This window comes from Urocampus carinirostris, chromosome 8, assembly GCF_059441175.1.
Source record: "Urocampus carinirostris isolate Australia breed hairy pipefish chromosome 8, RoL_Ucar_1.0, whole genome shotgun sequence".
Lineage (NCBI taxonomy): Eukaryota > Metazoa > Chordata > Actinopteri > Syngnathiformes > Syngnathidae > Urocampus > Urocampus carinirostris.
The window spans coordinates 8,847,470-8,874,815 of record NC_142356.1 but is presented as its reverse complement, the minus strand read 5'-3'; the positions used below and the strand labels follow the sequence as shown (position 1 = coordinate 8,874,815).

Here is a 27,346-nt window from a genome sequence, read left to right as displayed (position 1 = left end):
TTGAAAAGCGCTATGGAAATGCAGATCATTTCATTTTCATTTCACTTTCATTTTCTTTAGTTTGCCCACCCCTGGGCCATACAAATCAAAGTAACTTTACTTGGCTTCCTTAAAGGCATATTAACGAGCTTCTAACCAGATTTTGTACCAAACGTTTGAGTTTTAATTTGCATACAAAATGTTTTTACAGCATTAAGGAGGTTACCTGCTGGTTCATTTACTGCATTTTCACATGAAGATGGGAAAGTGAGTTCTTATATTTCGTTTAGTGTCGAAAAATGAACTTCCAAAACGACTTCCTTGCATGTTTCTGTTTTAGTGGCTTTTGTACTTGCTGCTGAGGTGAGCCAGAAACTGGGACTTTGTAGGCCAGTTGAATAGATATGGAAGAATCACCTTGCCCGCAAAGACCCAGCTTCTGACACACTCACCTTGATACTCAACACCATCAATGACAATTAAGGAAGACAAGAATCTCCTGATAAATAGACTCAGCAATAAAATATACTATCTGGATGAGAAAACCACAGAAATTCTCAAACATTTTTTTCAGATGAGCACCCAAAAAGCCAGGCCAGAAAAACGCATGCTTCTTGGATTATGACCATGTTGCGAGTAACAAAGGAATGGGTTCCTGGAACATAATTACTGTTCTCGTAACGAGTATTGTAACACGTTATTAATACTGTCGTTACAACTTTGTGACTTTTTAAAAGCAGATCACAGATCACAATGTTTTTTGTTTTCTATGCGTCCGTTCTTCGCTTTCGATATAGCATACAGCCCTCATCGGGACAAAAACACACCACTGACCACAACAGTGTTTGTATGTATATACAAAATACAACTAATACAGTAACATGAGACGGTATATGTAGTTTCTCCTTACTGATATTCTGATATTGTCACTGCCGTAAATACTTGCTTCCAAGCCGTATTTACAAATAAAAAATAATACTAAAATCAGTGGATCCGTTTAAATGTGCATATTTGGCGAACGGTAGGCGGTGCATGGGAGGGAACATAGCTAACACAAAATCAATGGGGCAAACACAAGCACATAGTTTACAGTAACAGAATGCTCAATTTTGGCGTTTTCTATTTGTAAAATTATTTTTGCAATCAACCATGCCTGGAGAAAAAAAAGGTAATAGACATCACCCAGAAATGGAGAAGGAAATCTTCGAGTGGTTTGAAGACAAAATGGATATGGAGTATCTCGGCTGTTAGTTTGCAAGCTCTTAAGATTGCACAAAGCAAGAAATATGAAGGGTTCACTGATTCCACAGGTTGGTGTACATGTTGTCTTCCATTTCTTTTCTTATGTGCTAATCAGTTTTAGGGGGTTGGCTTGGATGTGAATGTATACGGCTATTTTTAACTAGTTACTTTCAGAGTAACACGCTACCTCTGGGTGTCAGTAATATGGAGGGTAACGTAATCACTTTTAAAATGGAGCAATTGTAACTAATTCATTTTTTTCAGCAATGTGCCCAACACCGATGAAAAGGTACTGCTGTATCTAGATGAGGGAAAAAGCCAAATTCCCCAACTTTTTTCTCATATTTGCATGCAAAAAGACACAAAAATCACACTCCTATATCCAAAGTCACCCGGATAACACATTTATGCTTGATTATGACTATGACCTTCCTCCAAAATCCATTTTTGTCCGCCCCAAGCTGCATACTGGAATGCCCTGATCGATACATACCAAGTCAAGGTGATGCTGCCTGATGGTCTGAGGTGTCACCTCCAAACACCAGCATCCACAGTAGCCCCCATGGAGTGGAGCGGTCAGGGGTGGTGGACTCCCTGCCTGTCTGGTGGTCTTGCCCTCTGCAAGGAAAGTCCAAACTTGCCCCGTTCGTCCACATTATCCTTTAAGAAGGGTGGGTGGGCAAATCTTCTTGTGCAACAGCTTCAACACCCCTCCTCCCCTAAATTCACCCCCAGCAGTAGCGGTCAGTCTTTGCGCATGAGCGTCTTCTCCAACACGCGCAACAGTGTCCTCCTAAAAAGAAAAAAAGAAGCCTCAAGCCTCCACCCCGAAAGAGAGAGAGATCCCGGGTGGGTGCGCACCACAGCACCGTGTCAGGGGGGAGTCAAGCCGGTTGGGGGGGTGAGGCAGATGGAGGAAGTCCCTCCTCCCCCGGGCGGCGTTAAGGACGGTGAGTGAGCGGGATATTCACAAACAGCTGGAAAAGGAGGAGTTGCCAGATAAATGGCTGCTAACCTGGTTATTTTCAGCTCCCCTCGAAGTGCTATTTTAAATGAATCGGCAAGGGAGGAAATGTCCATGCGTTTTTCTTACCAAGGTGTTCCTGCCGTCTCGTTGTGAGTGTCTGAGCGCCCGTGAGCGGTTGCATCCCGACCTGGGTTCATTTCACCCTTTCCCCCCGCCCCTGAAAAGCAGCGTGGTGGCGCACAGCGACCCCCTGCGGATAATTGGCGTTATTGCGCGGCTGTCAAACCGTGGGTCACATGGCGTTCGCTGTCACTCAGCGCTTAATGCTGGAGATCAGAGCCGGTTTTATGCCGAGAAATGCATCCCTGCCGAGATTTACATCCCCTAGATAGATAGATAGATAGATAGATAGATAGATGGATGGATAGATAGATAGATAGATAGATAGATAGATAGATAGATAGATAGATAGATAGATAGATAGATAGATAGATAGATAGATAGATAGATAGATAGATAGATAGATAGATAGATAGATAGATAGATAGATAGATAGATAGATAGATAGATAGATAGATAGATAGGTAGCTAGATAGATAGATAGATAGATAGATAGATAGATAGATAGATGTCTAGATAGATGTCTAGATAGATAGATGTCTAGATGGATAGATGTCTAGATAGATAGATGTCTAGATAGATAGATGTCTAGATAGATAGATGTCTAGATAGATAGATGTCTCGATAGATAGATGTCTAGATAGATAGATAGATAGATGTCTAGATAGATAGATGTCTAGATAGATAGATAGATGTCTAGATAGATAGATGTCTAGATAGATAGATAGATAGATAGATAGATAGATAGATAGATAGATAGATGTCTAGATAGATGTCTAGATGTCTAGATAGATAGATGTCTAGATAGATAGATGTCTAGATGGATAGATGTCTAGATAGATAGATGTCTAGATAGATAGATGTCTCGATAGATAGATGTCTAGATAGATAGATGTCTAGATAGATAGATAGATAGATGTCTAGATAGATAGATAGATAGATGTCTAGATAGATAGATGTCTAGATAGATAGATGTCTCGATAGATAGATGTCTAGATGTCTAGATAGATAGATGTCTAGATAGATAGATGTCTAGATAGATAGATGTCTAGATAGATAGATGTCTAGATAGATAGATGTCTAGATGTCTAGATAGATAGATAGATAGATAGATAGATAGATAGATAGATAGATAGATAGATAGATAGATAGATAGATAGATAGATAGATAGATAGATAGATAGATAGATAGATAGATAGATAGATAGATAGATAGATAGATAGATAGATGTCTAGATAGATAGATAGATAGATAGATACTTTATTCATCCCCGCAGGGAAATTCACAGCTACTATACCCACTTTTACATCGTTTTATCTCACTTTTATATCACTTTTCGGGAATGTAATAGCGAACATATAATAAAAACCACTTCCTCTTGCATATGTTGGGAATGTAATACAACTTAGACCATTCCGTCTTTGTATTTGTTGTGAATGTAATCGAACGGTAATGCACACAGTATATAAATCACTTTTGAGCAGGTAACATGTTTATTTTGCCTTTTTCTATTCAAATCGCTCGTATTGAAACTTTTATGCATTCTATCATAAAGCTTATTTCAGCATAATAAGCTTTACGGTAGAGTGCATAACAGTTCTCAAAAGTGATTTAAATACGGTGTGCATTACATCATAATAGAGTATTTTTACAAAAACACCCAAATCATTAAAATACTGTCACACTACAAAAATACTACAGACATGCAACAAAGAAATCTATCATAATACAACAAAAATCCTACAGAAATATTAAGAATTTAATACTATGAAAAAACTACACAGAAAACTACTGCAGAAATAGTACAAAAATAAAAATTCATTAATACTACAATAAACTACTCAACTTCAACAAAATCCGACTTTAGAGATACTAATAAAAATACTTTAAAAAGGTAGAACGACTGTAACGCTTGAAAAATAAATATCAAATGAATTGCTTAAAATAGAGACCTTATATATAATTTAGCTTTATTTGTGATTGTTTCAAAACCAATTTGTGTCAAGGTTGCCATGGCGCCCAATTGGCCCTGCCTGTGTGCCACCAGCTGCGGCTCATTGACAGATTGGCTTTCTGTCTTTTTAAGCCCAGTGCTCTCATTTTTCCTTTGTCAGTCCATCAACGAACCTCTGCCCCGCAAGACGTGGGTTCTGACTCTGTTGCCTGTTGGTATTTCCTGTCCGGTATTATTCCCATTTATTTTGTCCTGTTTAATATTGGTTTCCAGTTTTGTTCCAGTCTATTTTTGTCCTGTTTATTATTCTCTCCAATTCTCGTTCCCGTCTAGTTTGTCCTGTTTAATTTCGATATCCTGTTTCTATATCAATCCTGTCTGTCCCGTCCTGTCCGGTATCGACCCCATCTGTCCGATACCTGCTCGGGCAACTGGTTTTGATTTCGTCGGTCTCTGGCTTCCTGTCTTTCCACACCAGACCGCTGCCTAACGTGCATGACTTCTCATTTCCCGTCAAATAAAAGCTTGTGTGAGAACGTCACGCATTTGGGTCCTGGTCCGGTTCTGGTTCAAGACAATTTGATAAGACTAACCTTGTTTAAAAGAAGTGTACCATGTAAATGTCTGCTTGTATATTTATTTCTTCTTTTTCCAATATCAGTCCGATGGCCCAAAATTTTGGACTCAATGCGGCCCCCGACTCCAAATAGTTGCCTATCTCTGGATTAGAACATGAAATGAGTTCTATTGGGTATGCAAATGATCAAGTAATAAGGGGCCCCAAATCTAATTTTGCTTAAGGCCCCATGAAGGCTCGGTCTGGCCCTGCTGCGAATGGATGTTAAGAATATTTTTTTATCTTTTTCTTTATTCGTATTTTAGTTTGGTGTACAGATTAGATGTACTCTTTACGCAAGACTGTGGTGAGATATTTGTATGGTAATGTATATGCGAATGTTCAATCAAGCAAAAAACAGAAAAGTGTAAAATGTCGCCCAAACTCCCCACTGCTTCTCAATAGTTAGTTTTCCTGGTCTATTTAATGTTAATTAAACACATTTTGCAAATTCAAATTAGTTAGTTTAAATTCTCTATAGGCGTCACGTGCAGGTCGCGTCAATTAGCGTTTGTTACCGGAAATTGGTGATAAAAATGTAGCTCAAGACATCTGCTGATTTTTAACTCTTAATTTTCTTTCTCTTTCTATTTTGATTTATTTTGCACATTAAATGAAGTAAACCAAGTCTTGGATTCTTTATTAAATTAAAAATGTGTTGATATTTTATTTTTTTTTATTTTTTTTTACATTGCAAGGTAAAACCGGAAGTGACAGCCTGCATATTCCAGCTGGCTTGATAGTGCGGTACGGCTTGTCACAAGTGTCAACAGCATAAATTGACGTCTTTTTTTCGAAACCATAAATACAAATTCAACAACAAGTATTAACTCTGTAACAATTCGGACGAATGTTCTTCAACGCGTGTTGGTGAGTTCATGTTATTTATTCCGTCTAAAACTTAAATATCAACCTTGCTCGTAAAGTGAGTCGTGTCGACGCCGACCACATGAATCGACTTTTAACAAAATGACGCCCGAATAAAACAATAAGTCTGTGAAAGGTTGTTTTATTTACTATATACTGTAGAGTAAGGGCCGTTAAACAATTTTTTTCTTGAGAGAGACTCATATTTAAGACAAAGTTCAACAAAACAGAGAAACACCCTCTTTAGACAAAAGCTAATTCTTCAGCACATTTTATTTAACTGCGTGACGTTTCTCATCTCATCTCATTAGCCGTACCGCTTATCCTCATTAGGGTCGCGGGGGGCTCCGGGCAGTGGGCAGGGGACACCCTGAATTGGTTGCCAGCCAATCGCAGGGTGTGTGACGTTTGATGATTTAATAAAATATGTGAAATAATAATGCCAAAGAGCTTGTGTCCCATATCAATAAAAATTTACCCCTTAAAATTGGTCTCCATCTAGCAGTTACTAACAAGTGTTGAGGCTTCATTTTGTCCTAAATAACAAGTCAAGTCATGTTTAGTTGTATAGCCCTTAATCACAAAGAGTCTCAAAGGGCTGCACAGATCCAATACAATTGCAAACTACGGACTATTATGACACAATCCCTTAATCTAAAACCTACAAGAGGGCAAATAATTCACATATTATCAACATAAAAATATAGATTACCGGAAATTCCGGACTATAAGCCGCTACTTTTTTCCCAAACTTTCAACCCTGCGGCTTATTCAGTGATGCTGCCAATTTATGTAAGTGGCGCTCGAGTACAAAAGGTAAGATTCAGACGGGTGGAATATATGCGCCGAGGAAGACTGCAACTTCTTGGCTTGACTTGCGGCGAGAAATCTTTCACTAAAACTGGCCGCATGCGAAAGGCAACTTTTTCGCAAGTCTGCCAGTGGATCCTGACAGCGTGGGGCAGCATCATAAAATCCACCACCACCAACGGGTTCCGAAAAGCCGGTCTGCTGCGTGACAGAGAGGGAACACAGAATCAGGAGTGGATGACAGTTCCAGGGACAGTGGCGGCGCGAGTTCGGCTGCGGGAGCGTGGGACGACGTTTATATGACAACGTTTCTTTCCGACACTGAGGAAGACGACTTTGATAGCTTCAGTTCTAAGGAGGAAGATGAGGAAGATTACCGTGATTTTTACAAGTACGGTATGTTTTTTTTAACAGACTCGTTTACTGTGTTGCTAGCGTGTTGCTACCATTAACTGCCCGGATGAAAGTTACATGGGCAGCACGGCGGCGCAGTGGTTAGCGCTTGTGCGGCACAGTTTATGTCATGGGAACCTGTCGTGGGTTCAAATCCAGCTCCGGACTTCCTGTGCGGAGTTTGTATGTTCTCCCCGTGCTTGCGTGGGTTTCCTCCGGGCACTCCGGTTTCCTCCCACGTTCCAAAAACATACATTTCAGGTGAATTGGCCTGTCCAAATTGTCCCTAGGTGTGAATGAGCGAATGAGTTGTCTGTCCCTGTGTGCCCTGCGATTGGCTGGCAACCAGTTCAGGGTGTCCCCTGCCCACTGCCCGGAGATGGCTGGGATGGGCTCCAGCCCCCCCCCGCGACCCTAATGAGGATAAGCGGTACGGCTGATGAGATGAGATGATGATGAGATGAAAGTTACATTATTATTATTAAAGCTTTGAAAACTCTCTCGGTGTACCGTCTTTCTTTAATATGTGTAACCATGTATAATATGTATTTGCAACTGTATATTTTTGTAATGTATTTATTTTGGACACTTATTCTGATATGTTTTGGACGGGCGAATTAAAAAGAAGGGGCGTAACAAACGCGGGCTGACGGGAATTGGGGACCGGTAAAGGTGAGTGTTTGTGGACACGGCAGACAATAGGGAATATATATGTTTCCCACCCTTACCTTTGGAAATATACACTTTTTTTCTTTGGATTACTTTCAACGGGACCCGGACTCTGCCGGTCTGCATCAAACCTTAAGTACCGGTATCATTTTCCGTTCAATATGCCGGCTGTGATTTCTTTGGACTGTGTACTTTAATGAAGGGTATTCAGTTACAATCGCGGGACTAAAAGTCGGGTCTGGGTTAATTTTGTGTTTGTGTTACATTTTTTTAATGTGGGCGCATGCGGCTCATATACAGGTGCGGCTTGTGTAAGTACAAAATCGGATTTCCTCTTAAAATGTGGTGGGTGCGGCTTATAATCAGGTGCGCTCTATTGTCCAGAATTTACGGTATTCATTTGCTATAGGGTAGAAGTGTGTTCTAAGCTTAGATTTAAACATTTCCACTGAGGTTGCAGATCGAAACTCAGGGGGAAGAGCATTCCACAGCACCAGGGCCCGGATGGAGAATGCTCTCAAACCTGCGGATCTCTTCTTGGCTCTTGGGATCACTAGTAGACCAGTGTTTTCAGAGCGAAGGCTCCGGACCGGAACATGGGGGAAAATTAAATCTGAAAGATATGAGCAAGTCCATGCATGATTTGGTATAATACCAACAGAACCTTAAAATCACATCTTAAGCTAACAGGGAGCCAATGCGGGTTAGCTAAAATCGGGGTCATGTGATAAAACTTTCTTGTCTGGGTTAAAAGCCTCGCTGCAGCATTTTGTACCAGCTGAAGGCTCTTGATTTTGGACTTCGGGAGACCGGAGAGTAGTGCATTACAGTAATCGAGACGGGAAGTAACAAATGCATGAATTACAATATCCGCATCTGACTGAGACGGCATAGGACGAATTTTAGCAATGTTGCAAAGATGGAAGAAAGCTGTTCTAGTAATATTCTTCACGTGTGTTTGAAGGGACAGATCGGGGTCAAATATGACACCTAAATTTTTGACTGAGTCACATTGTGTGATATTACATTTGTCAATGTTCAGAGCAGGTGCGAGCAAAGTTGTCTTGTAAAAATATGACAAAATATCAACCTCCGTTACAGACTGTGCTGGTCGAGGGGGTAAAAAGAGTGCGCACGCTGTATGTATAGCTCTACCCATTCCTACCGCTCACCGAATAAACTTGCTTTGGGTGTTTTCCTGGAGTTTTGGGTTGTTAACAGTTTATTCTGTGGGTTTTCATCATAAAGTGTCGCAACAGTGAACATAGATTGTTAATGACCTTAAATATGCCAAACTCTTTTGCGATTAATAACCAAAACAGGGTCTGTTTTTGTGACACTGACTTTAAATTGTATTGGAGACTGTGCCCTATGTATAAAAGACCAAACACTTTTCCTTTACAGCATTCATGTGTTTAAGTCAACTTTGCTAGTAACAATGCAGCGAATGATTGTGCATGTTTAATTTTATCTCCGAGCCAGATCTACTCATGAAAAGTGCCATATATGGCTCTTCATTAAATTCTGATTTTGGGGTAAAATCCGATGTTTCTGTGAAACTGTTCACACTCCCAACTGAATGCGACTTGCATCCTGACTGTTACAATATCTTAATTGTTGACTTAATTTCCACAACTGTTATTTTCACATTCTTTTATAGGTTTTATTTTTGTATTGTACCTTCTTTCAGTTTTTTAATCAATATTTTTAATATATTACAGTAATTTATTTTTCTCTTTTAAAACTTGCAGTTTGTTCCTATTTTGGGGTGATTATTTATTTATTTATTTATTTAGTCTTTGTATTTGGACTATACCTTGTATTTAATGCACTTGTTTGGCGGTAGAAGAGGATCCTTTAAATGTAGACCACACAAATACGATTTCAGGAAGGGATTTATTCACAAAAAAAGGAACCTGTATCTTATTGTGCACATACATAAAGGACAGTTTACTAGGATCTTCAGAATTCAAAGGCTATTTCAAAGCAAACTGGCCCTAGTTTAACAAAACATGAAAGGAAGACAACATAGGGTATGTTGGAATATTAGATAGTTCTAACTGGACAAAACATGGATTTTAGAGTATGCAGAGAATATATTATGAGTCAATAGAACAACCACATAATGTCCCAAGACCAACCAACTCTAAGAGAACAAAACATGAGATTTAGACCACAACAAAAACATTTTCACACAAGGAGAGAACACAAGTGCCATGATTACACAACTATTCGACAGATTAGGTCGATTTAAATTATCTAAAACATGAAAGAAAGGCAAAAAAGTAAATGTTGGAACATAAACTGTAACTGAGCAAAATGTGGAATAAAGACGAAGTAGGACATAATTAATCGTACAATAACGAGAGTACCATGACTGCGAGACCATAAAATCCTGATTTTTCCAGACCACAGGGTTGATAGCAATAAGCGATCACGAGATGCATAGTGATTTTGAGAAAACAAGGTACAAAGTGAGAAAATAATCAGACCAAGCTGCTTGTTACCTTATTTACCCCCAACGAATCCTTGCAACATATCTTCAAGATATCAGAGAGCAAAATTCCACTGGACGTACCGAAGCACACATGACCTACAAAACACGTCAGTATTTTCTGTAGTTATTGTAGATATATCTACACTATTTCAGTTTGTTATACTTTGATATCAATCCCAAAATGTCATATATGTTAATTTCGAAATATTTGTTGTCTCCCTGTTTTTAAAATTATGTTATTATTCTTGTCATAGATATATTTTTTTATGTTTGTCGTTACTTTGTATTGATTTTTGTTATCGTACCTTCCGAACAGTTTCCTTTTAGGGTCTCAGCCTGGAATATTGGACCCAATGCTGACTGAACTATTTTTGTCTACATTTTTTCCTATGATTCTATTACAAATGCATTTTCTTTTGTTTGTCGATTAGATAATACATTTCATATGCACACAGTTTGCAGTTTTTCTTATGACAAAGATTATTTCAACCCCTCAGTACACACTTAATAAGTCAACAATCTATTGCTGCAAGTCTATTTTTCAAAGAGGCTACAAATTGCAGGTTTAATATTAAAATAAAAATGTACTAAGTAACGTGGATTTAAAATTCATTATATTGACTGTGCTGTTATAATTCTAGCAATAACGGACCAGTAATCTGAGAATGTGTGGGGCGCCTGGCAGAGCACGGCCTTCTCGATGGTTTCTCGCACCATGAAAGCGGTGGTGGACACCATTTGGGCGGTGTGGAGCATCGGGGCTTCTGTCTATGACTACATCCACAGCCGAGCCATGGAAGAACGCCTACACACCCTGGAGAAGGTCACCAGCTTCCACCAGTTTGCCATCGGGCTGCTGTCTGCTCTCATCTTGGTGCTTTTCACTTACATCTTTGTCAAGAAGCTATGAGCCTGAAGCAGACTGTGAGGATTCAAACTGTGCTGCAAGGTGAAATACTTCTCATAATTTTTCAATGGGAGGGCAGCACGGTGGCTGGGTGGTTACCCCGCAGCCCCACGGTGCTTATATCCATTGTTCAATTCCAGCTACCGTAGCCTCCCGAGCGGAGCTTGCATGGTTTCCTCCCACATTCTAAAAACACGCATGTCAGGTTAATTGGCCGGTCCAAATTGTCCCTAGGTGTGAATGAGCGAGTGAGTTGTCTGTCTCTGAGTGCCCTGCAACTGACCCACTGCCCACCTTAGTGAGGATAAGCAGTGCAGAAAATGGATGGATGGAAAAATAGGATGTTCATTAGACGTTTATGTGCAGCTAAATTGCTATAATTAGGTGACATTTCTGTACTTCTCAGGTAATTTTGAGCGATGAGAAAAATGTACTCTGGTGCCTTGAGAAATGAATGACTCGTCTTTATCAGTATTCAGCATTTTTTTATTTTTACTTGATTTTCCGTAGTCCATAATTGCTTAACACGAGGAAAGGTCCTCGGTTCAAGACTGGGTGGAAACATTTGATGGCCTGGAGAGGGATAGGAGCCACCAAGCTGTACTTGCCTAACACAAACCACAGTAAATGGTGTCCCTGCGATCCTAGTGGTTAAGGGATCCAACGAGCCACAGTTAATTCAAATTCATTTAAATGAAGTTCAGCAAGACATTGAAAACAACACTTTTATTGTGTATCTTGTCCAACAAACTTCCACATAGTTTAGCCTTGAAAGTCTGCTTTGGTTAATGCTAATAAAATATGCAAAAACTGTAGCTTCACGGCGGCAGTGGCTCAGGAGGTAGAGCGCTCGTCTTGGGATCAAGAGATCGCAGTTCGAATCCCGGCTCCTCTGTGTTACATGTCGAGTATCCTTGGGTAAGAGACTGAACCCCTAATACCCCCAATAAGCAGGTTAGCGCCTTACATGGCTGCACGGCCGCTATTGGGAAATGTGAAGCACAATGTAAAGCGCTTTGGGAAGTCTTGACTTGAAAAGCGCTGTATAAATGCAGATCATTTCATTTCATAGCTTCTGGCGCTAGCAAGACATGTAATAATGATGCATACCTGATGATACATATCCAGATCGGCTCGGTCACTGGTAACAGACGACAATGTCATTGTAGATTGCTAAAGGTGAAACCTGCAAAATCCTGCACTGCCACATATAAGCAACACTAATTTTACTGCAAGTTGCAAAAGAACTGAGCAAGATGTTAGAATCATTTATTGTTTTTTTTTAATTTGGTTTATAATATAAACTTCTATACGCAAATGATCTTTGTTCTACAGTCTGTCTTGCTGAAAGTAAATTGGTGCCGCTTTGAGTTTAATACTTATTATATAAGCGGCGCAATTGGCTGAGGTTGACGGGTATGAAACATATATTCATAGTCATATATAGTTGAGCTTCTTTAAATACTTATTACATCAACACAGTTACTTGGAGCAGTTGAAGAAAAAGTAGATTCTAACTTGCTCTGTGGATAGATTGCAGCGTATAATTTACTACAGAAAAAGATGTTTTCTTTCTCTATCAATTTATAATAGTAGAGGATTATGCAGATTCAATTGATTTCAGTAAGAAAAGAGTAAGATAATTGTTTTCAGTTATGAGTTCAAACAACTTTCAGTCTTTTCGTGAGGTACCAAGTAGTGAATAGGGTACATATAGCACAAACAGGCCCAATTAGGCACCCATGCAAAATTGTGCAAACCACGCCAGTTTTTGAATCACATGTTTGGAGGGGTTAATTTATTGTTTATTGTGGTGATGACTTCTTAACTACTGTACTCGAAATTTTAATGTGCGTACTCATTTTGCATAAGGTCAACAAAAGTGTTAAATGGTTACTGTACTACTATCATTAGGATTTTGTTTTTGTCACTTTATCCTGGTGCAACTACTGTCAATAACCTAATTGCCTCATTTCAAAAGGGATCAGTGTTGAAATACATGGTTGCCGTTTTCTGCCTTAACATAATTTAATGGAAGTTGAGATATGGGATTGTGAAGTTGTCAGTATGCTGCCTGAATATGAACTTTTTGCACCATTCCTCTTTGTGTAGAACGATATGTAATAAGTACTATGCCTCCTATGCTACAAAGCAATACATTGTTAAGACTGAATGCTCATGTGTTTTTAGTTTTGATTCAAATGTTTACAATTATATTAAAAATGTATCACTTTCTAAATTTAGTTTTTTTTTAATAGGTGATACATGGCTGCCTGGTTATGTGGTCATGAAGCATAAAATAGTGTTTATAAGTTAAAAATTGATTTCATAAATAGAAAAATGCAACTGAAAATAACACATTCTTTATTTAGACATCGTGTCTACCATAAGGGAATTCTGCGGAAATAGAGTTGAAAAGTCCCTTTGACACAAAAAGTGTAAATGTCTGCAACTGGAAAGATTTTTCACGACATCTTTGGAAAAAACTCTTGGAATCTGGACAGAGGACCCTGTAAAACATGGTCAAACAAGCCATGCCTGCGAGGGACGGCTGCGAAAATTACAGCCAACAGTTTTACACGTTCCCTAAGTTACAGCAACTCCTGCTGATGACCGAACATGCCTCGACTTCAGCTCCTTTCCGTGACACTCAGAGCTTTCCGGACTGAAAGAGGGTGTATTTGGAAACAAAACTCTCCACGCTTTCGCCTTCCAAAAACTTCATAGCTCTCCAATGGATCTTGCTGCAATTCTCAGGCTGACCCCGGGGCCCCAACTCCTCCTGGATGTACGCCAGCCACAGATCTAGACAAGAACAGCGGTCAAGGTTGAAAAGCTTTGAATTATGACTGATATAGGTACATCAGCATAGAAGTGAATATTTCAAAGAAAGACCAATTTTGGAAGTTTCAATTTGTGTGACAATAGTAACCTAGAGACTCAGACTGATTTTTTTTTTTAAAACACTAGCATTTTATTTATTGGTGTGTGTGTTTATTTAAAAGAACGAACTGAACAGCTTTGCTAAGTTGAAAAGTCGAATAGTTAAGATTTTAGGCAGGTCCAGACACCATTCCACCAGGACCCCTGAACTACACAGCACTAGAAGCTCCTCTCTATATTACATTGACAAAACACCAACCACTTTAAAAGTGGTTACCATATTTTCTAGACTATAAGGCAAACCTAAAACCCCAAATTTGCCAGAAATTCAAAAGTGTGCCTTATGATCCAGTGTGCCTTATAGAACGGAAAATACAGCCCAGTCTACCTCTACATAAGAGCACCTTGAGATTCGAGATGCCTTACCACTAGAGATCACTCATTGTCAGCAACAGTGTGTAGGGTTAAATTGGTGCTTTAGCTTTCTTAGACATTTCATTTTGGGAAAATTCGCCCGAGAAACAAGCAATTCAATACAGGAGCAATATAGGAACCACATGATTTAGTATTTAGAGGTACGACTGTAGATTGGAAATGCATGATTACAATCAATTGATCTCACACACAGAAACTATTTGAGTGTATCAATTCGCTTTGATGCTGATAAGTTATTTCATAATTCTTATGTTATACAAAATATATTTTAAATGCAACCTTACAGTAATATTAAATTCATGCGCCTTATAGTCCAATGCGTGAATTATATTCAAGTTATCATAAATTGCCTGTTTGGATGGTATGCCTTATAATCTGATGCGCCCAATTGACCGGATATTCGATACTTGGTAAATTTTTCATGCAGAAGTAACAATATGAGAAAGTGAAAGAAACCATTTTTGCTAGCCATGTTGGTTTGGGTACTTTTTCATCAATAGGTAATTTCAATTTAGAGTTCTACAGAAAGTAAAACACATACATTTGTATAACTTTGTTTCAACTGTTTCCAGGGTTCCTACACCTTTTTCAAGGCCAAATTCAAGCGCTCTTTAATAATAATAATAATAATTTCCTTTGTATTGTCATTCTTTGTAACAATGTACACAGAACGAAATGTCGATACACCTGACCCGTTGTAGCGAGTCGATGCAGCCGCAGCCAACAGAGGGCGCCGCCATTTTACCAATTAGGTATGACTCGGCCGAGGCGCGAACCAGCGACCTCCCAGTCTCAAAGCGGGCACACTACCATCTAGGCTAAGGACTTTTAAAGAGAATTTTCAAATTTCTATTGTACAATTAAAAAGAAAAAATCCGATGTGAATCATGTATTTTGCAGAGCCACAAATATATGTACGATTTACATATGCGTTTTTTAATCTAGCGTGTGCATTCATCAAAACTTACAACTTTTAAATCTTAAGGAAATCACAAATATACTTGAGACAAATCTCTCCCTTTTTAGGCGTTGAGTGAAAATGACTAATATAATATATAGCTTACATTTTCAGTTGGATAAAGTTCTTCCCGTTACAATTTCCCATAATTGATACATAATACTAGCACTAACACATTCATTCCATAGTTGTACCATCCACCTATCCCGTAGGGAGCGATAATGCTTCATAGGACAATGCCATACAAACTCATGCTAGCTGCTGTTTATCACTAGGGGAGAAGAAATGCAACGGCAAAGCAAAGCCACTAGAGAGCAGTGTCAGCATTATTTTTAAGCAGACTTGTTAAGAATTATGGCAACTATTTAAAGCATTTACAAGTACTTCACCCAAAATGTAAACCCTTTTCACTCCTTAAAAACACATTAAAATTCAGGCATTTTTGAGAATTGCAAGCACCCGTTCGAACACTGTTTGGCGCAAGCTACTTTAAAATAAATAGCGGGCCACAAATGGAAACCACTGTTAAACCACTTTCTATCCTTTACCTATTGTTAATCTAAAAAAAAAACAGTTGAGGAGTACTGTTCCTGGTAAACTAATACAGTCAGTGCAATCGACGTTTATACACACCAACCCTGATTTTTTTTTTGTGAAGTGGGTCGACGGTGAATGAGTTGAGTATAAACTCATCTCACCTTCATTAGTAGAACCAAACTCTTGCAGGGCCCTTTCATAGTAGTCCCTCAAATTGTTCATCTTTGGCGTATCCTGCATGAACAAAAAAAATAATGCACAGCTCACTTTCTAAGGCTAGGTTCACACTGCAAGGAAATCAGATTTTTTCACGGATGAGACCTGTTATCCTATCTGTTAAAGTTGGTCTGAACAGAACATGTCAGATTTTTTTTTTTACACCAGACCCAGGCCACTCTCATGTGGTCCTAAATCTGATACATATCTGATCTTTTGGAACAAGACTTCAGTTTAAACGGTCAAGGCGCATTCATCCGACCTGCACAGTATTGATAGGTGGAAGACGTCACTATTCTGCCTTCAACCAGGCGATAGGAAGCAGACAAGTCAACCAACAACCACGGCGGACGAAAAGACAGAGTGTGGTAATTTCACACATTCATGGTAGATTAACACTTGTTTATTTTGTAACTCACGGAACGGCCGATATGCCATCATTGATAAAGCGATCCTCTAGTGGTAGTTAACAATTTTTACATTTAAATTAAACCACATGGACAGGATTCAATAGGTGAAAGAAAAGTTTGGATGGAAGTAATATTTGGGAAACAATGCTCCGCTGTTAACATCCATGAGTACTTCCACAAAAATCGCATGTCTTCTTCATGCAGACCAGTTGTGGCGTTCACACAGGATATGCAATCACATACAAGTCGCATTTTTGGGGAATGTGAACAATCTCACAGAAACATCTGATTTTACCCCAAAATCGGAATTGAACACAAGTTCCGCAGTGTGAACCTAGCCCCAGACTCAACATTTACACTCACTTGTTGTTTCTCGATCTGTATCATTTTGGTGAAGAACTCTATAGACAGAGGTCGGTTTTCCTGTAAACTGATAAAAAAAAAAAGTTATTCCTCTTTGTTTATGTTCTTATTTCAATTTACATGACCTCAAAGATCAATTTACTCACCTCGTGAAAGTCTTTTTTGCTTTCTTGTAGCCTCCGGTGACGTACGACCATTCGACGTAATGCTCTTTCATCTCTGTGGCAACAGCCGCTTCAGTGGACACCAGACCTCTCTGAGAACATTCAAATAAGAACAAGCGGTCCAGCAAAATGATTAACATCATTGCGTGGATAATTAGAGCTGTTTGGTGTGGTTATCCACGTCTGTAGTTTGAACCTTAAAAATGGCTTCAGTCTCTTCTGAGCTCTGATTGGCCCTGCTCCACTCGATCTGCAGTCGCCAAATCGGTAAGCTTTCCTGAAAAAAAGCATTTGAAATATTCATATATATATATGTAAGCTATCAAACTTTTAGGGCTATTTAAGACCTTTCATTCTCATTATTGTTGCACTGTTACTGAAGCTCTGGTGTCCAAACTACAGCTGGTGGGACAGTGTAGAGTTTTTGGCAGCCCACAGCGTTTCTTAGCTACTATTTCAAAAGAACCTAGCTTCATTTTTCTGGGGCATTTTGTTCCATTGTGAACATTCAATTCGTGCAGAAAATGTAACAAAAGTATTGAGTTATAATCCACTAAAAATATTTGTTTTGTGTATAGTGTAATGCAAAAAGTCAATTTCCATAATTAAGGGGGAGAAATTATACATAAGAGTAATCAGTTTTTCAGGTGAAACTATCTGGTTCCACTCAAAAATGTTGCTCATTTTACTTTTATTTTAAGACTATGTCCAGGTTTTAAAGTAAGAAATATACTTAAAATGATCTGCCTCAGCCACATTATTTGGAATATTCAGTGTTTTCTATTTAACCAGAAAGAAAAGTTCAAGATGCAGTTAATAGGGGCAATAGGACCTACATTTGACCAAATTATCTGACAGTGGGACCAGACGTCTTTCGTTTTTGTAGTTCACACCTTTCGAATATATATATATATATATATATATATATATATATATATATATATAATCTCCAAAAAAGATGCAAATTGCGCTTTAAAATTGTGAAGATATGTTTTTAATTTTTATGATTTGCTAAAACTGTGATTTAACCTAAGAACACGGGGATTCAATGACCAATTGCCACCCTCGGGAAGATAGTTTGAGACCCCCACCTTGTCCAGCACAAGAATTATGGATTAGTAAATCGAATTTAAGATCCGTTTTAGAGGATATTTTAGATTTCTTTTAAATAACTGTTCATGTACAAAAAAAAGAACATTGATTTTTGAATTTGCTTGGAACAAGGTTTGGTTAAAAAAAATCTTTGAACTTAACTAAGGACACCATAACATTTACCCAAGAAAAACATAGTGTATTTGTATTATTTATACTTGAAAGCAAAATGTGGTTCAGTTGGACAATAGAAACATATAAGCACGCTTGTGTCTTAACACCTTCTTAGGTTGAATTAAGTGTAGTAATCCTTCTCATGCTGCTACTGCTCACATCTTAAGAAAAGCCAAGAAAAACAATTATCGTATTTTCTGGACTATAAGTCAGTTTCTTTCCATAATTTGGCCAGGGGTGTGACTTATACTCTAGTTAGGCTTATAAGTGAAATTAATTATGCATTATTATATAATTGAGTTTTCAATTTTTATTTTTATTATATTACTTCACATGGTATTATCACACTTAACTGAAAGAGGCCACTGTAGGCCTGTGTTGATAATTTCAACCTTGACCGCGAACTAAGAGCCGAAAAAGGAAGCCGGCGCATTGTCTACCTCTGGAACTTAACGGGAGTTGTTTACCGGTAAGAGTGAAACCAAGGAGAAAGATTTGATTGGATTAGGTGATGTGGAGTGAAGATGATAGTTTGATAACATTTTCGTTATGCTAGAGTTATCTGAATAACTCTTAATATGTTACACTGTTACTGATACTAAGATATGCACGTACAGGTGACTTAAGTATACTGTATTCTCCATTTTATTTTTATTTTAAAGATGAGATGTTTTTGGTGTTTGATTATATCAAATACATTTCCTCCCAAAGTGAGGCTTATACTTCAATTGTGATTTAAACATGTATTATCCTTCTTAATTATGCATGTTTTGGCTGGTGCGACTTATACTCCGGAGAGACTGATCATCAGGAAATATACAGAGATCCCTCGGTATTCGCAGTCAATGGGGACCCGAACCACCCAAGAAGCATCCAACGTATTATTTTATTCAATCATTTATTTTAATTTTAAAAATAATTCCGCAAATAAATAAAACCAGCCAAGGCGTGAACCAGCAATAAATAAAGCGCGAAGTAGCTAGGGGTCTCCATCTTCTTTTTTTGCCACTATGACGAGATTCATGATGGTTCAATAATAGTCAATTAACCTTAAATGGAGTTTTTGTCTACGATTTGCATGGAAAAATGTATTCAGATGTGTGTACCTTAGGATGAATGTTTGTGAGCGCCTCCTGAAACAACCGTCCAATGTCTTTTTTGCCCGACTCAACCAGTATCTGCAAGGCAAAGTTCCACGACCGCACCGATTGGCTGTAGCGCTGTGCTGCCACCAAGGCCATGTTGGCCGCGCCTTCCGCATCTCCCGACGACTGCAGAAACTGCACCTAAACGGGGAAATTGCGTTGAGCGCATCGGAGATCGAACCCGGACGCCACTTGTCCGACGGCCTTACCCAGGTGAAGTAATAATCTTCTCTTAGCAGTGATGAATCGTGGGCACGTTGCAGGACTCCGAGCAACCTTTCTAGTCTCTGTAATGACAAAGAACCTTCGTTTTAAAATTTCATTTATCCTAAAAATGAAAGAGGAACTTGGCAACAATTAGTTAAAGCCCCATGTATGTATTGTTTGACCGTTAGAGGGCACTGTTCTCTAATTCAAAGGAAAACCAGTGCCGCAGCAAGACGGCAGACAAACATGGCAGCGATCCAAGCAGGGATTCTTCTATGTAAAAGAATTACAAATTTCTCAATCTATGATTTTTTTTTAAATAGAAAATTAACAAAAAAAAAAAAAAAAAAAAAACTGCCAATAATTAAATGCAATATTGAGGAAAGGGGCTTGATTTTTTTCTCCCTTCTCAATAATAGCCTTTCATTTGTTAACGGGAGAGGCATCTAATAGAATATTGTTATTGTTAAATACATTTTGCATTGATGGCTACTAAAGGGTTAAACATTGGTCTAGAAAAGTAATTAAAATCCCTGGAATTTTCAAACTACAAACTGAAGTAAACAATAATTGCCAATAATTACGTCCAGTATTAAAGAAAAAGTTCGGATTTGACTTTATCCTTTAATAAAAACCTTTCAATTGGAAACAAGAAAATTTTACTGTGGTATCGGTAGCTAGTATCCTTATTGATTATTACTCAAGATGGTCCAAGTATTGAACATTCCTTAGTTTTGCCTAATTCGATACTAATTTAGAATAGAATAGAATATACCTTTATTTTCATTGTTACAAAATGTGTTAACATATTGTGACAACGAAATTAGGCATGACACTCCAGTCTCACACATTGACAGTGAGGTAAAGAAACCAAGAAGATAAGGAACAGAGAAGATAAGGTTATAAAACAAGGAGGATAAGGTTATAGTTATAATTTACACAATATTTAAACAAGAAATGACGGCATGTAGGATGTTGCAATATGCATTTGGTGCAAAAATAGTGAACATAGTGCAAAAAAAAAAATAGTCAACATTGTGCAAGGTGAGCAGTAAACATAGTGCAGTCAACATTGTGCAAGAAACATAGACATGAGTACCATTTTACGTTCGTATGAGGTGGTGTGTTTGCAAGAGTTTTCAGTTTTTTGTGCGGTTTTTAAACTAATTAAAACTAATATGGTGTGTTTAAGAACACAGGGATTAAAATGGTTTCCGAACAGATTATTCAATTGTTCAAATAATCGTTTGGTGCAACCTTCCTTACGACTAATCACACCCACCCTAAATGAAATGACAAACATAGGAACAACTTTTTAAATACCTTGTCCTTCAGGTCTTGGATATTGGTCTTCCTCTTCACCCGATCCAGACAGAAAGCGACGTACAAGGACCACATGGGTTCTGAAGGAAGTAAGCCAACATCACATCAAATGTAATCAACTGAGAAATCAGGACAACCTATTTACTCCAAAATTTGTTTTTTGGGGGGGACAGGTAAGCCATGATTACTAGAGGTACTGATATTTTGGAATTTGGCGTATATCGGTATCAGCATTTTTATGTATGCGACGGGATGATTATTTAGGCTCAGATACAGCTGAGCCTTTCTCTCCCTCCCTCCAGTCTTCTTTCTTGCACACTTCCCACCCCCGCGCCTTCTGATAAGCGACCAAGACAGGAAAAATAACGTTAAGGCAGAGTAAAAAGTGGAAGCTCTGCTAACTAGCGAGTCCCGACATGTCTGTGAATCAAGACCGCTGATAATACTGAGATTTTAAAAAGTCAGTGAAAAGCGTGTGTGTGTGATTGAGATAGCGTAAAGTGTAGTTAACTTGTTTTCATGGAAGCACATTCACAGGTTCCTAAAGCTTAAGGCAAGTAAAATTAAAGACTTTTAAATGCCTTATGAAACCAATCTTGAGACCACGGCGACTGAAACAAAACAATTTCTTGCACGCAATACACATTACCTGGCACAGCTTTAAGCCATGGCAAAAAATGTTCGTCGTACAACCACTTCATTAAATTTACACTTTCCCGAGGTCCAAAGTAAACTGTTCTGTCTGAAGTTGCTATGTGTATTGTGAGTAGGCCTTTTCAGAACCTTCAGAGCATGCATCTGCTCTGAAAGGCCCAACTGAAACCACATCACCGTTTTGATAAATCTGTTATTGTAGTCACGTCATGTTGCCATTAAAGTAAATAGGTGAATTATGGAAAAAGACTATCGATAAATGTTCCTAAATCTTTTAGCTCAAATGAAAATAAAACTTATTTTGTTCACACTTAAGACTTTTGAAAATTGGATTGAAGACATTTGAATGCAGATGAAGGCCTTATTTTTAGAATAGCGAATTCAATGCCTTTTAAGACTTTTCAAGGGTCTGCAGGAACCCTGATTCAGGTGGAGACTGCTGTATTAGAGCGAATCATAACATTAGTTTAAGCGTGTGTTTGATTTGAGAGAGAGCATAAAAGGCACGATTATGTGGAAGGCTGAGTGATTAGCTGTTACCATAACATTAGTTCGTCAATCTCTAACACAGTAGTGCCCACACTCTTCCCTTTGCGAGCTCTGTTGAAATTTCGATGCACATTTTGTTTTAAGGTAATTTAAGTCATGTTGGTTGCATTGACATTTCTATTTGTTTATTGTAAAACGTTTCAGGGAGCTTTTTAATTTTTTATGTACCTTTATTCTGGGGGTGGCCAACCTGGTCATGGATTTTTTTAGTGTTTCACTGCTCCAATACAGGTTATTCTAATCACCTAAATTAGTTTCAAGCTCACACACAGATTTCCCTAATAAGCTCAAAATTTGCAACATCTGACTTGCAGAAGAGAAACCTCCAAAACATGCAGTACATGCGGCTCTAGAGGACCAGGTTGGCCATCCTTTTTTATACGAGTTGCTGCTAAGCCTTTTATTTTCTGCACTGTTAATTTTGGGTTTAGGTGAAAGATTTTCATGTTAGATTTGATGACATTCTATTGTACTGTAAATTGTCTGAGAGCTAATACTTTTATTTGAATTTATAACAAATATTCTTTTTTTTCTCATGATTAGAAATCGCTTACTCATATTTTTAAGCTTTTAAAGCAAATGAATAATGACCTGTATCGGTCAATCCTTAATGATTACCAGTGTTAATGCGTTCGATGCCCTTGTCGAAGACTTGGCAGCATTGCGCCTCCCTCCGGTCCACCTCTGAAGCTCGACTCTTAGCGGTCTGCAGTTCCTTGCCCACCACAGGAGCATCCAACTCCTTCTTGGCCAAGAACTCCCATGTCGCGCAGTCGTCCAGGAATTTGGTTTGCAGGCTGATACCGGATTCAAAAGTACAGGTGAGCTTCAATGTTTTCATTTCAATTTCAGTTTAGTGCCGACTCACTCCTGCAAGATGGCCTCTTGAAAGTCTTTGGTGAAGTCAAAAATGGATGCAATGTTGAGGAGTGAGATGACAAACTCTGCGTCTGTGGGCAATAAATAAAATTATAACGTCACTCAGTATATAAATGTATAGACTTAAGAGATCCAAGCCCACCTTTGTTTTTATCCATAGCGTTTTTGTACACAACCATCGCCAGCTTCCCATTTAGGATTTCCTCAGAGAACTCGTATTCCCCCTGTTGTCAATGAAAAAATAATCAATTGGCGTCGATAAACTTTGTCTAATTTTTGCCCATTTTCCGATACAAAGACATATATTTTTTTAGCATAAATATATAGTAAACTAAGCAACTTGAGCAGCGTCTGGGATAAGGCCAAAACGGTGCTGCTGGTCTGGCTTACTGCTAACTGCTATGCCAAAAACTCTCAAAAGCAATCGCCGTGGACCCTGTATCTTGCCATTGCCAGGTCAATACGACACGAAATGGATGGTTTGTCACCACAACTCAAAATGAAACCACTACATTCGGGATATTACTTTACTCATAGCGGGATCTGCCTCCATTTGAGGACACCCGATGCTAGCGCGCAGCTAGCCGGCCGCTCTCTAAATTGCTTTCTTGCATTGAAAGAAGAAGCCCTCCAATTTTGTTATACTTTTGTATAATGACATGGGTCTAAGCGTTCCGATTTCCGCGTCGGGAGGAGATAAAGCCCGGACCACACAGAAGTGGACAAGGCAGAAGTGTTCAAGTAAGTGGGGGCTCTTTGCTCATAATTGAAGCTGTGTGGGCTTCTGACGAAAGTTCTCCAATTCTGTTTTAATTTTGTATAATGAAAATAGAACCATTCATTCAACTGCTTTTATGTGTTGTGTTATTATTTGTAGATCTATAATTGTTTTTTGTTCCAGTCTGATGCGCTTAGTTGGCAAGGACATCATCTCGAGGTAAGTTTAACCTTGTGAGGGCTTTTATGAAGCTGTGATGCTACTTTGCAGATTTGCGCGGGTGATTCTGTTCCCAATTAACCGCAAAATCGGAGGGATTTCTGTACACAAAAAACACGTCCTGAAATGCACTTTGAGGTTTCACGATCCACTCACAATGTCCATCTTGGCTAACTCCAGCTCCTTTTTCTGCTTTCTCAGCTTCTCGCAGTGTAGCAGCTCCATGCGGAAGTACTGCAACACGTCACAGATTTAATTGCAGGTCAATTCAGCCAAACAACAAAGACTGCATTTACTGTATAGGTAAATCAGACCCAGATTTTTTTTCTATGATTTTGAATGTAATATTCCATAGTCATGTTCCCTACCTCCTGGTAGACTTTTTTGCTGTCTGGGTGGAAGCGTAGAGCCCTAAGAAACAGATGTCGGGCACTTTCTGAGGAATTCCTCTCTTCCAACTCGCTCTTGGCCGCCATTATCCACAAGGCTGGAAAGTGTATCACAAGTTAAGATTTGGTACCTCTAAATGGTGTTATAACACTGAGTTAGAATCAGCGTTTGTTTGAGCTTATAAACCGCTGACAAAAGGTTCAGTTTTAATCATTGCAAGCCACTTAACATCAAGCAAAACATAAAAATCATAAACTGTCTACATCCATTTATTAAAACGGACTTAACCAAAGATACCTGGTTTATCAGGGTGGATGGCCAGCATTGCTGAGAACACCTTGCTGAGCTGCCCCTTTGTACACTGAGAAAGGACAACATCAATTAATTACTAAGCTGATATTTTAGTTCATTTGCGATTCATACGTACCCATTTCTTACAGAAAGCCACGTGCGAGAGCCAAAGCTGCACATCATTCTGCAAAGCAGGGTTTTTTTTAAGTTAATGTATATTGTGGGTGTTCTTGCCCAAGAAACACTCCAATAGTGTCTAAGGGATCCAACCAACCATATTAGTGTAACAACCAGATTTAGTTTAGAACGTCAAATTTATTTTTTACCAATAAAAAAAGACTCAACATGCAACTTTATCAAATACTTATTTATTAAAACAAATAATAGAATATACCTTCCACTTGTTCGTAGCCCTGTTAAAGACACTGTTTATTCTGTGTATAATGGGAAACTCAATTTCTTCTTTCTTGAATTGGTAGCGTATGTGCTGCAAGAGCAAACACGTTTTTTAAAAAAAATACACCATAGACAGTAACAATGATAATATCATGGATATGAACAAACCGCTCTCCTCTTTTTGATCAACTCCAGAACATTGATTTCATACTGCAATTTAAGAAAACAAATTGTCCATTAAAGATGAATTAACTGTAATTGAGATTACTGCCACCAAAATAAAACTATGATCTCCAACCTGAATGTATCCTACAAAGTCATCTTTATCGATCATCCTCCTGTGGAGTTTGTATTCCATTGACGTCACTCTTTTGACAATTGCTCTGGAAAACAAACATTTGATGAGTACTGTATCAAATCAAAACGTATTTGTATAGTACATTTTTGACATTGAAACTAAACTCAAACTGATTTAAAAAACATTCAAAACAATTGACAAAAAAACTTTATAACAAAACAAAAATAACACCTTAAAATATATCCTTAAACACACAAGGAGTCAATTCAGCAATATTATAACTGGTATCATTTGATTCCGCCTGCTGCCACGCAAGTTGCTAAATTTGGCTATAAAGTATTTTATACATTTGACGATAAAGGATTTTATACATTAGACTAAAAATTACATTTAATGCAAAAGATATTCACTGACTGAGCTGCAGTTCAATGTCAGGGCAGGCTGTTCAAAAAGCATAATATTTTGTCTAGTTCTATTGATAACAGGACGCGTGAGTGTGCGGACACAGAATGTTCCAGACATCGGGGCGCTGTGTTGTGAGAACGTTGGGCGCAGAGCAACAGCTTGGCGCGTCCATGGGAGGAGCTGGCACACCATTATGCGGGGAGAAGATGGCCAATAAGAAAAGGCAAAAGGACTTCAGAAGAAGGCTTCACACAGACTCCAACGTCACTTCGGTCGTCTTGGATGGAGTACACTTAGTTAAATTGTTAGGGAAAATAAATCTGCCCCCGTGTGAAAATGTCAGGTTTCCTGTTCACTTTTCCCTCAAGAAACGAGGGCGCATAAATCGTTGGGTGAATGTAGGTTGTGTTTGGTTAATGGAGTCGGATAACTAATTCGACCAATTTGGTAAACGGTACATTTTGATATTTAAATTCCAACAACATGTTTGGGGATCCCGAGAGCAGGGAACTACAATGGTCTAAACGACATGAGATTATCTGAAAAAACAAAACATGTGTTCTAGTCAGTGCTACATTTAGTTGGGAAATGTTCCAAAGGTTGTTCAATCGGATTGATAATATCATTGGTGCTCCATGTTTGTTGTTATCTCTAAATTTGAGTGAAAATAATTAGTTACACTCTTTATTTAAAAAAAAATATTGCCACATTGGCACGTATTATGTTATGTACCCCATGACTAGTATCTGTACCCTGATCCATTTCTTGAGAATAACTACATTTTAAAATTAAAATCTCGACGTTCAAGTGAATCAACCTCTGATGTTAGATGTTTGTATGACCAAACGTTCAAAATGCGAGCGCATTTAGAGTTTTCTTACTTGACTTCTTTCTTGGTGAAAAGTCCCACTCTTTCCAATTGCTCCAACTCCGGAATGCGGTCCTCGATACGCTGCTGAACGATCTCCGCCATTGTTGGCCCTCAAAAGACTTGGAATGGTCGTCCTTTGGAAATAAACCAATAATCCAATGTCAATGCTGTAAAAAGACGATCTTTAAACAAGGATCGCGCCACGAGACTGGTAGCATAAGCGAAAACCTGACACACTTTTTTCTCACATGTCCGGAAGTTGTTGTTAGCTTCACTTCCGGGTCCTCCACAAAATAGCTCCGGGATGAAAACAATGCATAGTTTATCTAGTAATATCAATCTTTAATTCATTTGTACTTTTACTTCTTTTTAAAAAAATAAATAAAACTACTATACTATCCACAATTAGAATATACAGAAAAACTAAGTGTCCGTCAAAAAAGGACTTAGTGTTTGGTGTATCCACTAAACCACTGTAAATAATCCAAAATTAAACCAAATAAATCACAAACTGTATTTCCAAAAAATAAAATGCACTGGGAAAAAACACTACAATCACAAAATAAAATATGTCAAAAATGAAATATGCACATCCGCATGAGAATTACAAACCAAAACAGATTTGTGTTAGTGGATTTGAAAATATAGTTGCACTGGAATCAAATAAAATCACATTTGTCGCCATTTAGCCATTTGACATAGCGGCAAATGTGATTTTAGTCAATGAAAATGATCCTGTGCAGATCA

General features: G+C 38.4%; 1 protein-coding gene and 1 long non-coding RNA gene across 4 annotated transcripts; one reads left to right on the top strand and one right to left on the bottom strand.

The window, feature by feature from the left end:
* Window positions 1-5,613: 5,613 nt before the first annotated feature.
* Window positions 5,614-14,453, top strand: LOC148360643 (uncharacterized). 2 transcript variants are annotated; one of them, XR_015851081.1, is made up of 3 exons: window positions 5,614-5,749; window positions 10,757-11,064; window positions 13,414-14,453. It is a non-coding gene; the product is annotated as an uncharacterized LOC148360643 (long non-coding RNA). The 2 variants fall into 2 exon arrangements; XR_015851080.1 differs by lacking the exon at window positions 13,414-14,453 and having other exon boundaries at window positions 10,757-13,195.
* utp6 (UTP6 small subunit processome component) lies at window positions 13,370-26,901 on the bottom strand. Of its 2 annotated transcripts, none has more exons than XM_088341521.1 (20): window positions 26,837-26,901; window positions 26,610-26,733; window positions 25,324-25,408; window positions 25,194-25,235; window positions 25,024-25,116; window positions 24,766-24,813; window positions 24,636-24,699; window positions 24,317-24,435; window positions 24,105-24,182; window positions 23,154-23,235; window positions 23,001-23,082; window positions 22,751-22,929; window positions 20,930-21,009; window positions 19,609-19,686; window positions 19,361-19,540; window positions 17,185-17,265; window positions 16,971-17,080; window positions 16,825-16,891; window positions 15,997-16,069; window positions 13,370-13,827 (listed from the first exon to the last, which is right to left on the bottom strand). In XM_088341521.1, the coding sequence occupies exons 2-20, from the start codon at window positions 26,699-26,701 to the stop codon at window positions 13,673-13,675; spliced, it is 1,788 nt and encodes a 595-aa protein (XP_088197647.1). In that variant the 5' UTR covers window positions 26,702-26,733; window positions 26,837-26,901; the 3' UTR covers window positions 13,370-13,672. The 2 variants fall into 2 exon arrangements, with proteins under 2 accessions (XP_088197647.1, XP_088197649.1); XM_088341523.1 differs by having other exon boundaries at window positions 26,848-26,866.
* Between the last annotated feature and the right edge of the window lie 445 nt (window positions 26,902-27,346).